The following is a 15,848-nucleotide window of genomic DNA, read 5'->3' on the forward strand; positions in this document are numbered from 1 at the left end:
TGTTCCCACGCTCAGCACCCTGAGAGAGGAGTCGAGGTGGAACCTGGGCAGGACTGCCCCTTGGCTCGAGCCGCCCCCAGGGACGGCTGTGGAATGAACGCTGCACAGGCCCCGTCCGGGGTTCCAGGGCCAAACCACAGGGTCCGGGAAGCAGGCCTGCTCCCCCCCGCTTCTGGCTCCACAGAGTCCTCTCGGGGTCCCCCAGGCCCACCTATGGGCAAGGGCTGCAGGCGCTACTCTGCCTGAGGCTTGAGAAAGACAGGCCCCTGGCCCCCAGGCTGCAGTCTGACGAGGGGACCAGCTCTCTCCCCAAAGGTCACCTGAAGCACAGACGTCTTCCCGTGGCCTTGACTTTATTAGCCTGAGCCGTTTCAACCCAGTCCACAGAGGGCGCTGAGTGGGATGGCGCCTCTGAAACCAACCCCAGGCCCACCAGGACTTTCTGCACCCAGTCACCGCACGCCTTCTTGCCCGCGTCCCCTCGAGCCCCGTCCCCCAGGGGTTGCCTGGGTGCTGGGGCCAGGCACCGCTCCCTGCAGGGAGGATGGGCAGTTCTGAAGGCCCTGGGATGGGGACAGCGGGGTCACCTCATCCCAGGCCCAGGGAGAGTGCCACCCCTGGGGACTGGAAGAGGGGGGGACGAGGCCTAGAGCTGAGTCAGACAGCAAGGACAGAGGCCCCCCGGGCAGGGGGTCCTGACAGGTCCTCACCCGGCAGCACCCCTTCGTCTCTGACATGGTGAGCGAGGGGCCCGGGGGAAACCAGGGCAGGAGAGGGAGCTTCTGCACCTTGTGTGTGGGGGGCCCAGCTGAGACCCTCCCAGCCCTGCTCCTGGAGCCAATTTCAGGGCTGGGAACTCTCTGGGGGCTTCCCCGTGTGAAGACAAGCGGAGCTCGCTTTCTGGATCCACCCCTCCTTCCTGGGACCTGGGAACAGACCATCCTGCCAACTCTGACCTCAGGGACGGTGCCAGTCTGGCACGCCTGCTCTCCGCCATCACTACTGTGCCCGAGGCAGACAGCACCAATCAATCCCACACGGTCCCCCCTGCCAAACACACCCGCAGCCCTCAAGGCCGCTACGGACAGCCTGCCCGTCAGGGACAGAGCACTGGGTGATGCTCTTTGCCGCCCGCTTTCACGGGGCCTTCTTGAGCGTTTCCTAAGCTCCTCTTCAGAAGCTCTCCAGGGCTACAGGCTGGTCCCTGAGCCCAAGGCACTGCGGGTGGCTTTTATGGGGGGGTGGGGGTGGACTCGAGAGCCCCCTTCTGTCAGTGACCACAGAACGGGCCTTCTGGGTCTTCTTTCCACCCCCTCTGTCTGCATCTTTGGGGGCCATGGCAAGTAGCACTCGACGAAGGGCAAGGGAGCCCATGTTCCAGCCAGGGTCCGGGTCCTGGCGTCCAGGGCGGTGCGGGTCCCTGGGAATGGGCAGCGTGGGCTGGGGCGGCAGGTCGCTGACCCTCGGGCCAGCTGAGGCCCTGCCCGCGGCCATCAGTAGACCCCCTTCACCCTCTTGTTGTCGGGATCGAAGGGAGACTTGAGGTGGGCCTGGGCAGCGTGGGTCACTCCCATCCTCTCCAGGGCATAGTCCCCACTCTTCACGAAGTCCAGGGAGACCTGGTGGGCACAGAGGAGGGGCCGTGGTCACTCGGTGCCCTGTGGGAGCCGGGCTCACACAGCCTGCCTCCCGGGACGGGGCCGCCGTCTCACCCTCTCATGCCCCTACGTCCTCTGAGTCCAGGAACTGCCCTGAGCCCTGAGCATGTGGACTCCGTGTCCCCGGGCGCCTGAGCTGGACCTGAGCCCCCAGGGTCTGGCGGAGCCGAGGTCTGGCACCAGGGAGAACCTCTCCCGCTGGGCAGCAAGCCCTGCCCTGTAACCACTGGTCCCTGGGAGGGCAGGCGACCGGTGGGGGACTTCGGGGGTTTATAAATGACGGTTTGGGCAAAATGCTTAAACATTCCACACGCAGACCAGGCTGCCCCTTCGGCCTCATTGCTGAGCCCCCAAATGAGCCTGTGCACATGTGCCCATACATGTGCTCACATGTGGTATACCTGTGTGTACACTGATGTGTGCACACACAACCGTTTGCACACACACAGGATCTCCAGCTCCAGGGAGCAGAGTGGGTGAGCCCTGCCCAGGGCCCCTTTCTGACCACGAGAAGCCTGGAGCTTCCAAAGTCAGATTTGGTCAGAAAGAAAATATAGAAACAGCCGCCACGTCTGCCTGGGGAAGACAGGGCCCGTCAGTCAGTCCCTTCACTGGCCTCCGGTCCCCCCAGGCCCAGCCGACCCAGAGAGGGAGGCAGGGGTGTGGGGGAGAGCCCCAGGGGGGACCAGGGCTCCCCGTGGCAGTGCAGGGACGGGAGGACTCACCGGCCCGCCGCTGGGGTCTCGGATGTAGCCGTAGGCCAGGGTCTTATTGATGGTGAATCCAAAGTCAGCCCTCCGAACATGGCCCACCACCTGGCCGTTCCTCCAGATGGCCTCCAGCCCGAACATGGGCACTTTCCTGGAAGAAGCAATAGATGGCTGGGAACCCAGAGCCCCTTGAGGGGGAACTCCTGCACTTTGCCTGGCCAAGGAAAAAGGACAGAGGCCCCCCAGACCACGGGCTCCACTCCTCAGGGCTGGTCTGCTAGGGGCCCATGTGCCCCTCACCTGGCCCCCAAGGATGCTGGGGCTCAGGCTCCGAGCAGATAAATGGACAGAAAACATCAAAACCAGGACCCGACTTTCATGTTTCTGGAGGCAGGCCCCACGGATTTGGAACTGTCACACAACTTGTTTTAATCTGACGGCTCTCCTTTTCTGACAGTGTGATGTATCATTTACTAAAAGTAATTTTCTGTATTACACATAAAATATGAATGCTTGCCGTAAAATTTTTGAAAATTTAAAATAGGAAACGAGCAGAGGATTAAACTGCAACCCCAGAAACACCAGTGCCAGAGTGTTTGGTGTAAACCTTGGCCGGCGTGCCCTCTGCTGCCCGAGTCCTCATGCCCGCGGGCACTGGGCCAGGTGCTGGGGATGAGGTGCCCCCAGGGCTGCAGTACCGCGTGGCCCCGTGGGTCCTGGCGTGGGTGCCAAGGACCATGCCCCATGGGGTGTGGGGCACGGCTGGGCTGGTTACGGTAACCGGAACTGGGGGACCCTTGCACTGAGCCAGAGTCTGAACAGGGTCTGGGTGCCTCCCGGTTCGGAGGCCAAGGGTGACAAGATCTGGGCCCCACGGGGGCAGAGGATGAGGGTGGGGTGGCGGAAGCTTTGCAAACGCATCCTGTCTCCTTCGATCCCGTCCTACGGGGGTGCTGTGTCCACACGAGGAGACAGCCTCAGCGAGGCCCCTGCCCCGCCCAGGCCCCAGGGCAAAGCAGCAGCATCCTGGCTGCCCTTCCTCGGTCCGGGATTGGCCGGGCCGTGGCCCTAGGCGGATTCTGCACCCCAGCGGGGAACCCTGGGGAGGGACGAGCTGGGCTGTGGCCGCTGCTCTCCAAGGCAGCAGGAGCTTTCTGGAGGGCAGGCAGCAGGTGGGCTCGGCGGACCCCTGGCCTGTCGGCACCCCAAACCAGAGCCGAGTGTTCCCCGGGAGGCGGACAAGTAGTCAGGCAGAGGGGAAGCCCGACGGGGTCCCAGGGAGGAGCTAGGAGACGACACGCCCAGCTCCGCTCACTCTGCACCCCCAACCCCGGCAGCCTCAACGCTTCCTTTGAAAGCGCCGAATCTGGGAGAAAGGGCACCGCTGGCATCAGCTGTCGGCCCCAAACCAACGAGACTCAGAGACGCCCGCTGCCCTGGGGACGGCTGCTACCCAGTTCCTCATCACCCCACCCACGTCCTCCAACACCAGACCAGGGCCCTGGGGCCTGTGCAGGCTCAGCTCCCAGCACGTAAGGGCGACGCTGCCGGGGAGGTGGGGTGGGGGAGAGGTGGGGGCGGGGGAGGCGGGGGAGAAGAGATCGGCCCCGCACGGGGCTTCCTTCCACCCTGGCCACGGGCCTGGGTGAGAACCGCTCTGTCCCTGGGCCCCTGTGGTCTCCTCTGTCGATGGGGCTGCTGGCCCCAGCCTGGCCCCTTCCTCCACGGGGGCCCCTCCCGGGCTGTGGGGATGCTCTGACCAGGACACGGGGGGCGATGGCAGCACCCTGACAGGCAGCCAGATCGAGGGCCTCGGCCGGAGCCCCCCACAAAGCCTGCTTGGCTGGGCAGGGCCTTCCCTTTTCAGAACACGTGTTCGGGGGAACTTCCCAGCCGTCCAGTGGTTAGGACTCGCAGCTTCCACTGCCAAGGGCATGAGTTCAGTCCCTAGGTGGGGAACTAAGATCCTGCAAGGCACGTGGTGCAGCCAAAATAAATAAAGTGAAACGAAACCTGTGTTTGCTGAGGGCTGCCCTGCCCGCTCCCTGCTGACCGCCACCAGCCCGCGCCCGGTTTGCCCCCTGCCCGGCCCTGGTGGGATCTGATTTGCAGCCCCGGCTTCCGAGTCGGGCCTGCTGTGGACCCAGCCCTGCCCCGCAGGTCCAAGTCTCCTCCCTGTCGGGGGCTGTGATGCGCGCTCCGGGAGAGGGTGCCTGGCCTGCGGGGGCAGCGGGAGCCCAGAAGCACCGTCCCATGCGTCTGCATGGCCGCTCCCCACTCCCGGGGGCCCCAGGCCCAGCGGTACTCACTCGTCCACAGTGAAGCCCACCAAGCGCCGGCGGAGGCCCTCGGCCCGCTGCTTCTCCAGGGCCTCGCGCCCCAGGAAGGGGACGGAGGACTTGAGCTTGCAGGTAAAGGCCAAGCCTGCCTCCAGCGGGCTGTCATCAGCCCGGAGGTCGGCGTGCCAGTGCCGGTAGCCTGGAGTGGGGGAGGCCACGGGGTCACTGTCCAGCGGGGGCGGGAACTTCAGAAGATGCCCCGGGGGATGCCCGCCCCCGGTCACACCCTCAGCCTAGACCCTCCATGACCCGGGGTTTCTGGGGGCTGGGAGCATCCTCAGTCACAGGAGGCGCCCTGGCTGAGCCCCGGAGTTAGACCACCCCCAGCAGCATCGCCGCACATCTCTGCCATCAGGCTAGAGGCCCTGGGGAGGGGGCAGTGGGAAGCCGGGCAGCTCAGAGGGCCCCTCTCATGCTCTGATGGTCTTCAGCTCTCTCTGGGAATCTCAGCGCTAAATCCAAGTCTGGCTCTGGGCCCCCTCCCCCTGGGAGATACCTGCCCCCCCCACCCCCAAGAGTGCTGGGATCTCTGACCGTCCCCAGGCCCTGGTACAAGCGCAACAAAGGGGGTTTGGGGAAACAGTCTGTGTGGGGGGACGGGGCAGCCACGCTGTGGCTCAGCGCCCCCACTGTGGTCCAGGCCCCACACACACCTTTCTCGATGCTCAGCGAGTCGATGGCCCGGTAGCCGGCATTGACGAGGCCATGCTTGGCCCCCGTGGTCATCAGGGCCTGGTACACGGGCAGGCAGGACGGCCTCGGGGCGTGCAGCTCCCAGCCCAGCTCCCCCACGAAGGACAGCCTCACAGCCCGGACCTGGGGACGAGGCACAGCTCAGACCTGGCCCAGCTACCACCGATGGGTGGACACTTCCTACCGCCACCACTAAGAGCCAGGCCTGGGCCCAGGCCACAGGTCACCAAGAAATGGGGCCTGCCAGTGAGAGTCCTCAGCAGTGCTCTGGAAATCTTTGAAATTAAGAGATGTTGTCGTTGGGAGTGGAAGTGGACATGTGGTTCCCAGGCCACAGCTCGTCTCCTAAATGACTATAGGAGTGTCCTGGGGCCTCGGTAGCCAGGGGAAGAGGACCACGGAAGTGAGCTCTCTGCCAGGTCTAAGGCCCGAAGTCCAAAACCAGGCTGTGGGCAGGGCTGTGCTTCCTCTGGAGGCTCTGGGGCAGGTCCCTCCTGCCCCTTCCGTCTCCTGGCGGTCCAGGCTCTGCTGACATGGATGCGTCACGCTGGCCTTGGCCTCCGTCTCCTCTGTGTCTGTATCTCTCTGTCTCTCATGAGGACACTGGCTGCTGGGCAGAGCCCCCCTACCAGGGTGCTCTCATCCTGGGATCCTCACGGGCATTGAATCAGCAAAGCCCCTGATTCCAAGGTCCCGTTCCCAGCCCAGGGGTGATGTCTTTTTAGGGGGCCACCGTTCAATCACTGCGGTGACCTTGGGCAAGACTCTTGGCCTCTCTTTGGCCTCTAAATGTGGTCGGGAGCCTGGCTTTGTCCGGCTTAGGAAGCTCTGAGGGGGTGTCCTCGAGTAAGGATGGGGAGTCAGCCACACAACTCATGAGTCACGGCGGCTGCGCTTAGCACATTCAAGGGCAGCGGGAGGGGGCAGCTGGGCATCAGGCGAGTGTCCTGGTCACCCCCAACCCCGGTGGGCCTCGGCCAAGAGCTAGGATCTGAAGACAGACACAGCCTCTGCCCCCCAGGCCTTGAGTCTTGGAAGGACACAGCCAGATGCCCAAGCAGGCTCCAGGGCAGGCAGGTGGAAGGACCCTGAGGCAGGCACAGGCCAAGCTGGGATCTTGTGCAGGGTTTGCTGTCGTGGACAGGCCTTCCAGACAAGCAGCAGAGTGGTGCAAAAGCACGGAGCAGGAGCGGCTGTGGGTGTTGTCGGGGGCAGGGGGCAGGCAAGAAGGCTGGCGGCTGAGGCCGGGAGGGCCTCGCCAACCGGCTGCCAACGCTGGGCCACAAAAGCACTGCCCAGCGCTGAGCTCACAGGCCAGGAAAGGGACCGTGGGCCCCCAAACCCCACAGAAGGGATGGTGCTGTTCATGGAGCACCCCCAGGCCTGCTTTTTGTAGACATCACTGCAAAAACTTTCTAGGGGATGATGCGGAAACAGGGGCTCCAGAGACAGCCCACCGGCCGCGCACACACAGTGCTGACGCGGGGACGGCTGGTCTCCGGGCAAGCGTGTCCGTCAGCCTGTGTCCCGCACCAGCAGCCACGTGGAGGCCACGAGCAGGACAGGTGACGCCTGGCCCAGCAGCCTGGCTTTTCCTGCCTGGCTGGTTGGGGCCAGGTCGCTTGCACACCCAGCTCCTGGCGTCTGCTTCCAGCCTGCAGGCAAACCCTTGAACGCCCAGTGTCTCCGTGTGCGGGGCCGGGCACGGCCCTGTCCAGGTCACAGAAGGGACAGGGAGGCCACAGCAGGCCTCAGTGCTCCCGGAGGCAGAGGACCCGATCCCATCACTGCTCTGAGCCTGAGGGGCTGCCCGGGACAGCTCCCGCAGCGATAAGGTCAGCGGACGGAGAGCCAGCCCACTCTCCCGAATGACTTGAAATCACAGCCGCTGGGAGGGCTGGATTCAGAAAGCTTTTGAAAGGCACACATTTGCCCTGAGCTGCCATTTGCCCGGGGCCTCTCAAAAAACTCAGAATTGACACAGAAAACATACTGTTGACGTTTCCCTGCTCCCCTGGTGCAAGCCGTGGGCCCCTGACAAAGACTGCCTTGTCAACGGGGTTCTAATTTTAGGCAGACCACGGAGGAGCTTGGGGCTCAAAGCCAATCTCATTTCAAACGGGAAAAAAATAAATTTCAAAGCTCACCCATCAATGGGCCCAGGACTGCGGGTCTTGTCAGACACACTCCCTCCCCCAGTTAAGCCAGGCTCTCGAGTGAATTCAGGGGTGGGATGGAGCGACCCGGGCCCTTCCCCAGCTCCCAGGAATCAAACGAGGCTGAGAGGCTGGCCAGCGTGCTCTCCATTACAGCCCTGTGGGCAAGCCCGGCATGCAGGGGGCTGAATAAATACTTCCCGGACGGAGTGGGGAGACAGGTGCAGAGGGCCAAAGCTCTGCTTCCCGGCAAAGCGAGGGGAAGGGCTTGGGGATTCCTAGTGACTTTCTAAGTCGCCAGCATCACTGGCTCTCGAGACACCTTGCACTTTTCTCCACTGAAGCCGTGGATTTAGGCAAGCCCTGGGGTCTTCTGAGAGGGGACGCATATTGAAGGGACAGGCTGAGAATGAGTGCATCTGGAACTTGGGCTCAGAATCAGCCTGACCCACGGGTGGGCCTCCTCCAGCCTCCATGCCCACGTCTGATAAACGGGGGTGAGCATCAGGCTCATGGAAGGCAGGTGCCTGGTACTGTGGTCTGCCAGTCAGCATCAGCTTGGACCAGCTTCAAAAGTGAGCCCCAAACTGAGGCAAACCCTCTGCAAAATAGCACCGCCCTGCTCTGGGAACCATGGGCAGTGGGCTGGGCCACAGAGATGCAGAAGGTCATAAGGAAAGGCCTTAAACCAGGTTTTGTTTAAACCCTTTTATGACCCCAGGACTCCCCTGATAGTGTTAAAACCAACGAACCAAGTCAGCAAGGTTGCAGGGTACCACATCAACACTCAAAAGTCAGCTGCATTGCTATACTCTAACAACAGACCATCTGAAAAGGAAATTAGAAAAAATTCCATTTACAGTCACACCAAAAAGAATAAAATACTTAGGAATAAACCTAACCACGGAGGTGGAAGACTTGCGTGCTGAGAACTGCAAAGCACGGCCAAGAGAAACGAAGGAGACAAACGGAAAGACAGCTCTTTAGTTTGTGGACTGGAAGACTGAACATCACCAAGATACCAATATTACCCAAAGAGATCTACAGAGTCAATACACTCTCTGTCAAAATCCTAGTGGCTTTTTTTTTTTTTTTTGCAGAAATAGAAAATTTCACCCTAACAGTTACACGGGTGACCTCGAATAGCCAAACAGTCTTGGAAAAGAACACGGCAGAAGACTCACTTCCTCATTTCAAAACTCATTACAAAGCTGCCACAGTCGAGACAGTGCGCTGCTGCCATAAAATCAAACGGACAAATGGAATAGAGACGAGAGCCGACATAACCCTCAGGAAACGCCTAGTGACCTTGAACAAGGGGCCCAAGGCCGCTGGGCCTTCCCCGGCAGCTCAGCAGTAAAGAGTCTGCCTGCCAATGCATGAAACGCAGGTTCACTCCCTGAGTGGGCAAGATCCCCTGGAGGAAGAAACGGCAACCCACTCCACTCTTCTTGCCTGGGAAAATCCCACGGATATTGGAGCCTGGCAGGCTGCAGTCCATGGGGCCGCAGAGAGTCGGACATGACTGAGCGTGCACACGCGCACACACGCCGTGACTATTCCACGGGGAAAGGACAACGATCGGCACACTGAGCCTTCTCATATACCATGCACAGGACATACACGCCCGAACTCAGACCGAATCAGAGCCCAGATGCGAGCCCGCAGACAACACAGAGGCGAGCTTCGTGACTCTGGACTCGGCAGTGATTCCCAGATAAGATACCAGAGGCAAAGGAACAAAGAGCACAGAGAGCTAAATGGGACTCCAGCAAATCCAAAAACCTCTGTGCTTCAAAGGATACAGCCACCAGTGAAAAGTGGTGGCTGTGGCCACCAGTGAAAACCTACAGAACGGGAGAAAACATTCGAAAGTCATGTGTCTGATGAGGGGTTAACATCCAGAATATATAAAGAACACCTACAATTCAACAACAACAAAACAACCCGATTAAGAAATGAGTTAAGAACTTGACATTTTACCAAAAATCTACGAATGGCCAACAAGCATATGAAAAGATGGTCAGTGTCGCTAAACAGTAGAGAAACGTCAATCAAAACCACAATGAGATACGACTTCTAAGCCATTAGCATTTCAAAGAAAACAGAAAATAATCAGAGCTGGCAGGAATATGAAGGAATTGGAACCCTTGGGCGCAGTTGGGGGAATGCAAAATGGTGCAACTGTTAGGAGAAACAGTATGGTGATTCCTCGAAAAACTAAAAATAGAACTACCATATGTCCAGCATCCCACGTCTGGGTGTATATGCAAAAGAACTGAAGGGTGGAACAAGGAGCTGCTCTGGTCTTGTACCTCCCGGGCAGCAGCAGCCAATAAGCAGCTGGAGCAGAGCCTTGTGTGAGGTCCTGCTGGGAGCAAGGTCCTTCTCTGCTTGGCTCAGCTCAGGGACCACTCAGGAATCACCAGGGCTTGGCCAGGGCCCATCTTTCCAGCGGCCGGCGTGGTTCTGCCGGGTGACCCACAGAGGAAGGAACCGCTTCTAAAGCTAGCAGGAGCCCCCTGCAAGGCGCAGAGTCCTGGGCTGGGGAACAGAGATGCAATGGGACCGCTCGATGAAAAGGGACCGTGCTGGGGGTGGGGAGGCAGACCCGTCAAGCCCCAAACATCTGCGTGAGCAGCTCTCCTGCTGTACGGCTCTTCTCCAGTCTGAATTTGCTCAGAGACCCTCTCCTCACTGGAAGGACTGATGTTGAAGCTGAAGCTCCAGTACTTCGGCCACCTAACACGAAGAGCCGACTCATTGGAAAACACCCTGAGGCTGGGAAAGCTTGAAGGCCAAAGGAGAAGAGGGTGGCAGAGGATGAGATGATTAGATAGCATCATGGATGTAATGGACATGCATTTGAGAAAACTCCAGGAGTTAGTAAAGGACAGGGGAGCCTGGCATGCTGCAGTCCATGGAGACGCAGAGTCGGACACGACTTAGTGACTGAACAACAACAAGCCCTCCTTTAGGGAGATTCTGTGTTTCAGACCCCTCCACCCAGGGCCTGCAAAGCCCTGGAGGGAGTTAACGTGGGATGCTACGGGTCTCCTCTGGTGAGAGAAGATTCTCCCCGCTGCCCGTCACCCGCTTCATTCTAGGCGGCACCTGCGGTGTCAGCAAGGCGCGGTGAGGGAGCGCTCTCCCCACGCGGACAGAGCTGTGTCTGCATCAGCCTCGGCTGCAGCAGGCTTAAAGCTTATCTGCCTTGTAAGGACAAGGTTGGAATCCAGAACACGGGAATCAGATGCCTCTGAGCCCCCCAGTCCCCGGGCTCTGCACACAGTGGGTGGTCAGTAACGTCCGTCATTCCACACGGGGTCACCTGCCCCAGACAAAGGTGGCAAACCCAGCAAGACAAAGCTTCTAGCCACGCTTTCCACAAACGCCTGTGTTCCAGCATCCCCAGGGGCCCCCGCATCACCCCAGGATCTGGACCCTCCTCAGTCCTCCTCAGGGTGGGATTCACACCTGACACAGGGCAGTAAGGACCAGCCGCCCCTCCCAGAGCAGGCACCCTGGTGGCTGGGAGCGTGGGCTGGGTGCCACGTACCTACAAGGTTTAAATCTGAGTCACAAACGTCGCATCCCCGTTGACTGACATCCCTCTGAGTCTGCTTCTGCAAATCCTGGTGGGAATAGGGTTCACAGAGCCTTGGGCTCAGTCAACAAAACTGTCAGTCCAGGGCCCCTGGCTGCCTGGCAAGGCGGGTGCTGCTGGCATGCGCATTTTACAGATGAGGAAGCTGGAGCTCAGGGAGGTCAGGCCACCTGTCCGAGGCCCCGTGATGTTCTGGAAGATGCTTGACAACCAGCTCTCGGGAGGCAGGGGTTGTTTCACAGCGTTTACCCCTTTCTGTGGGGTGAACAGCCCTACCATGGTTGATTTCAAGCTGCCAGTGGTTTAACCATAACCTGCCAATTTTCCTCCAGCTTTAGCCATCAGCTCTCACGAGCTGGAAGGAGCACTTTCCAGCACGCTCAGAGGACTCACAGCCAGTAAGTCAGAGCAGGCGCTCCACGCCGTAAGCTCTCCACACTCCCTCCCTACCCTCGACTGACTCACTGGATTATTTTGGGGGCAATGAATACACTCAGGTTTCAGCAAGATGGATTTGGGGGCTTCCTGAAATTCCTGCCAGCTCTCCATGGGGAGGCACGGGAATGGAGGGGGTGTTATGAGGAGGTGGTGCTGGGTCCCCATCCTGGCTTGGATCAAAGGCCACGTGGGCACCCCGGGCAGGACAGTCCACGTGGCTCCCGTGGGACGGGTGCTCTGGCCACGGGTGACATCAGAACCAGCCTGGGGCCGCCTCTCTGGACAGACACCACGAGAGGGCTTGAGCAGATGTGTCCACAGACACCAGGCACAAGCCAGCGTGTCCAACTGTCTCAAATCACATTAGCTCACGGGTGTTTCACATGCTTCCGGGGAGTTTGGTTGTATAACAGCACCCCTGACTCACCAGGCACGTCATCCAAACTTAGTCATCCCTTTAAATAAATGAGGATCCTAGGGGCCCCCAAGGCAAGGGATAGACAGGGGTCTGAGCACGTGCAGCCTTCTGCAGGGGCCTGGGGCCCCGAACCCACACACGAGTGAGGAATTCAGCTGGCAGTAAGGCTTAAAGGAGCTTCATTTTCAAATCCTCTGAACAACCCAAGACACTCTTGACTCCAAAAACATCCTTCTACATCAGTGTGCAATTTCTCCCTGCAGTCTGGTCCAGATGGCTGCGTGCAGGCATGCTGGTGGTTCTGGTGAAGGTGGTTCTGGTGATGGTGGTGGTGGTGATGGTGATGGTGGTGATGGTGGTGGTGGTGATGGTGATGGTGGTGATGGTGATGGTGGTTTTGGTGGTGATGGTTTTGGTGATGGTGATGATGGTGATGGTGGTGATGGTTTTGGTGATGGTGATGATGGTGATGGTGGTGATGGTTTTGGTAATGGTGGTGGTGATGGTGGTGATGGTTTTGGTGGTGATGGTTTTGGTGATGGTGGTGGTGATGGTGGTGATGGTTTTGGTGGTGATGGTGGTGATGGTTTTGGTGATGACGGTGGTGATGGTTTTGGTGATGGTGGTGGTGATGGTGGTGATGGTTTTGGTGATGGTGATGATGGTGATGGTGGTGATGGTGGTGGTGGTGATGGTGGTGATGGTGGTGGTGATGGTGGTGATGGTTTTGGTGATGGTGATGGTGGTGATGGTTTTGGTGATGGTGGTGGTGATGGTGGTGGTGATAGGGTATAGTGACTGGAAACCAATTTTCCGAGAATAAGAAGAAGTAAAAGGTGTGGTACTTCCCTGGTGGTCCAGTAGTTAAAAATCCGCTTGCCAATTCAGGGGGCACGGGTTCATCCCCTGTCCAGGAGGATTCCACATGCCGCAGAGCAGCGAAGCCTGTGCGCCTCAGAGCCTGTGCTCCAGCACGAGCAGCCACTGCAGTGACGGCATCCCGCAACTAGAGAGGCGCCCCTGCTCATTGCAGCTAGAGAAAGCCTGCACTCAGCAACGAAGACCCAGCACAGATAATAACTAAATAGATGCATCTTTTAAAAAAAAGCTGTGACGCTCCGATCACACTTCACAAACTTGGCCATCTCTGAGGATCAGCAGGTGAACAGGAAGGGGCACCCCCAGAAAGACCCCACCTGCACCTACAGACGGGCAGGGACTGAGGGTCGGATATCCCTGCAAAGAAAGGTTCTGCCCTGGAGGAGCCTCCAGAATCTCTGAAACATGCTCGTTCCAGCCACACCCTGTCCTTACAGTTTGACCGCAAAAAGCTGTCACTGTCCCCACGAGATAGCCTTGCGTAGTGGCCTTGGCCACCACGTCTTTCTCGACTACACACACCCCTGTCTCTCCAGGGCTGTGGTGAATTTACACGAGTTGTGCAAAGCAACTTTTCAGGCAACGGCTAAAACCCAGTTGGCAACCCAGGCTCCGTGAAGGTGCGGGCCTCCCGCCTCTGCATGAGGCGCGCAGGGGGAAGAACAGTCCACCCTGGACTAATGGAATCTGAACAGTGAGATGCACACAGTCAGGAAAAGAAATGCAATTTCCTTTTGACCCAAAATTAATTTTCAGAAGAAAATTGCTTTATCACGTGGCCTCAAGATGAGCCTGTAGCCCAGCACCTGCTGCTTTCCGAGGGGCCCCCGTCCTCGGCTGAGGACACTGTGTCTTCCCTGAGAACAGGGCCGGGAGCGGACCTACACTGGAAACCTCGCTGGCCTTGAGGACATCTGGTCAGCTGGCAGCCGAGGGGACAGCTCCCGCCCCGTTCTTCTGACAGGAATGCGAGGATCTTGGAAGCCTGGGGCCCATCCAAGCATCTCAGAATTGCTGCAAAACAACGGCCCCGCTCTGCTTAGGACACTGCGACTGACGGCACTGCTCAGCCTCGGTGGCCCACCCGCGCGGCTGCCGTGACGGTGGGTCTTCACGGGCAGCAGCGGGGTCCCACTCACCCACCCTTGGCGGGATCTGTGGTTCTGGGCTCTGACCCCCATCGTCCCGCATGTCCCTTGTGACCTGGAGGTCTGGCCGATGACTCAGACACACACATTCCTCTCCCGCAGCTGGTTGGCTGGTGACCAATTATCTCCCATAAAGACTTGGCCCTGAACTCCAGCCCCAGCATCTCAACACTGATGGAACTGGTGTCAACACATGTTGATATTATTTAGGAGAACATGAAATTCCCCCTGGATCCAGAGTGCTCAGGACGTCTGGACAGACTTCCAGGACGGCTCAAAAATGCTGACGGCCATTGTCTAGACACTGTGTGACAGATGGGGAAACTGACCCCAGAAGGGGGTCCCGGGGTAGGACCAGAGGCCAGGCCTGCTGGCCCCCAGCTCTGCTGGGCCCTGATGGGACTGTGCCCCGGACCCCCAGATCCCGGGCCGACCGGCTCTCAGCTCCCCGTCCGCCTGTGAGGCCGCCTCGGGCGGGGCTGGGTCAGCGGCCAGCCCAGCTCCTGCAGCCTGCGTCCTGCTGGGCGCCCTCGTGCAAGCGGTGGACGGGGAGGCCTTCACGCTGCCCGCTGGGACCATCTGGGAACTTGTGGCCCCGGCCACTGTGAGGTCATAACATCGACACTGCGGAGTCAGAGCCCCACCAGCGGGGCCGCAGGGGGAGGTGCAGTCGCCAAGGCAAGACTGGAATCCCCCCGTACACGTGCTCCCAGGACCCCCTCACTCCATGTCGGCTTGCGGTAGGTGCTGCGACCTCTCTCCACCCAGGTCTCAGGGCCAGTGCAGGCTGTGCTGGGGCTGCAGCATCCTTCCCGCCCCCAAGCCCAGCCAGGCTGTGAGCTCAACGAGCCCCTGATGTGGTAGGCTCCCAGCCAACATGCCCAGGACTAACTCCAGGGGCAGCTGCGGCTCAGCACTGGGAGAGACCCGGAGGTTTAGAAGGGAATGCCAGAACTCAGCTGGGCTTCCATGCCGGCCGAGTGTGAGCTGGTAGGCTGGGCCGCACTTGGACAGTGTCTGTCCCCCCCTCCCCCAAAGGGGAGGCAGAAAACCCTGCAGAACTGCTGCACGGCCGGAAGGCTGGGGCCGTGACCCTGGGACACCTCTGCTTCCGGGTCCTGGTTCTGAGCAACGTGTCCAAGGTCAATAATCAAAGTCCTAACAGGCCCACGTCACAGGGAGCCCGTCACAGAGCAATTCCAAGGCGAAGAAGTGGCCTGACCAAGTGTCCTGCGTACGGTGTTGGAGTGGGTAACGCAGTATTTCAACCTCAGGCGGTATTTCAAGGAACAAGAAAACCATCCCAGCAATGTCCTGAGAGAAGCCGAGTGCACGAACTGTGTACAGTTTATGGGATGATCCTGCTTCTGTTTTAGAATTTACAGGCAGAGATCAGGGACAGAAGGCGGAAGGAAACACTGGTCACCTCGGGCTTTCTCTCCGGTGGAACTGGAGGGGTTTTCGTTAACTTGCTCTTGTCTTACAAATGTTCCCAGTATTTACAGCGAAACACTGACGCCCGTCAACTCTTCAGCCAGACTCTGTGGCCGGCGAGAAAGGGCAGGCTCAGCGAGGTCAAGGGCGGCACCCAAGGGGGTCCCGCCAGGATGAGCTCTGTACCCCGGCCCTGCACAGCAGCTGGAAACAGAGGCGAGCAACGCGGTGCTTGCCACAGAACCGCTGAGCCAGCTGAGGGGGGCAGTGGGGAGAAGCAGCCTGCGACCTTCCTGCGCCCCACCTCTGCCCCCGAGCACCCCGTGGCCCCCACCTTGTGCCTGTCGTCCCGGGCCGGGCTTCACCCT

General features: G+C 59.6%; 1 protein-coding gene and 1 long non-coding RNA gene across 4 annotated transcripts in view; both read right to left on the minus strand.

The window, feature by feature from the left end:
* Positions 1–336: 336 nt before the first annotated feature.
* Positions 337–15,848, minus strand: part of SARDH (sarcosine dehydrogenase) — a 60,060-nt gene continuing 44,548 nt past the window's right edge. For all 3 annotated transcript variants that reach the window (XM_061434140.1, XM_061434142.1, XM_061434141.1), the window contains 4 exons: positions 5,361–5,523; positions 4,678–4,846; positions 2,384–2,519; positions 337–1,619 (listed from right to left, as the gene is read on the minus strand). In XM_061434140.1, coding sequence (XP_061290124.1) covers positions 1,494–1,619; positions 2,384–2,519; positions 4,678–4,846; positions 5,361–5,523 — 594 coding nt within the window. In that variant the 3' untranslated portion in view covers positions 337–1,493. The remainder of the gene's footprint in view (positions 1,620–2,383; positions 2,520–4,677; positions 4,847–5,360; positions 5,524–15,848) is intronic.
* Positions 13,644–14,202, minus strand: LOC133257760 (uncharacterized). Its single transcript, XR_009739691.1, has 2 exons — positions 14,102–14,202; positions 13,644–13,912 (listed from the first exon to the last, which is right to left on the minus strand). It is a non-coding gene; the product is annotated as an uncharacterized LOC133257760 (long non-coding RNA).

The sequence above is a fragment of the Bos javanicus genome, chromosome 11 (genome assembly GCF_032452875.1).
Source record: "Bos javanicus breed banteng chromosome 11, ARS-OSU_banteng_1.0, whole genome shotgun sequence".
NCBI lineage: Eukaryota > Metazoa > Chordata > Mammalia > Artiodactyla > Bovidae > Bos > Bos javanicus.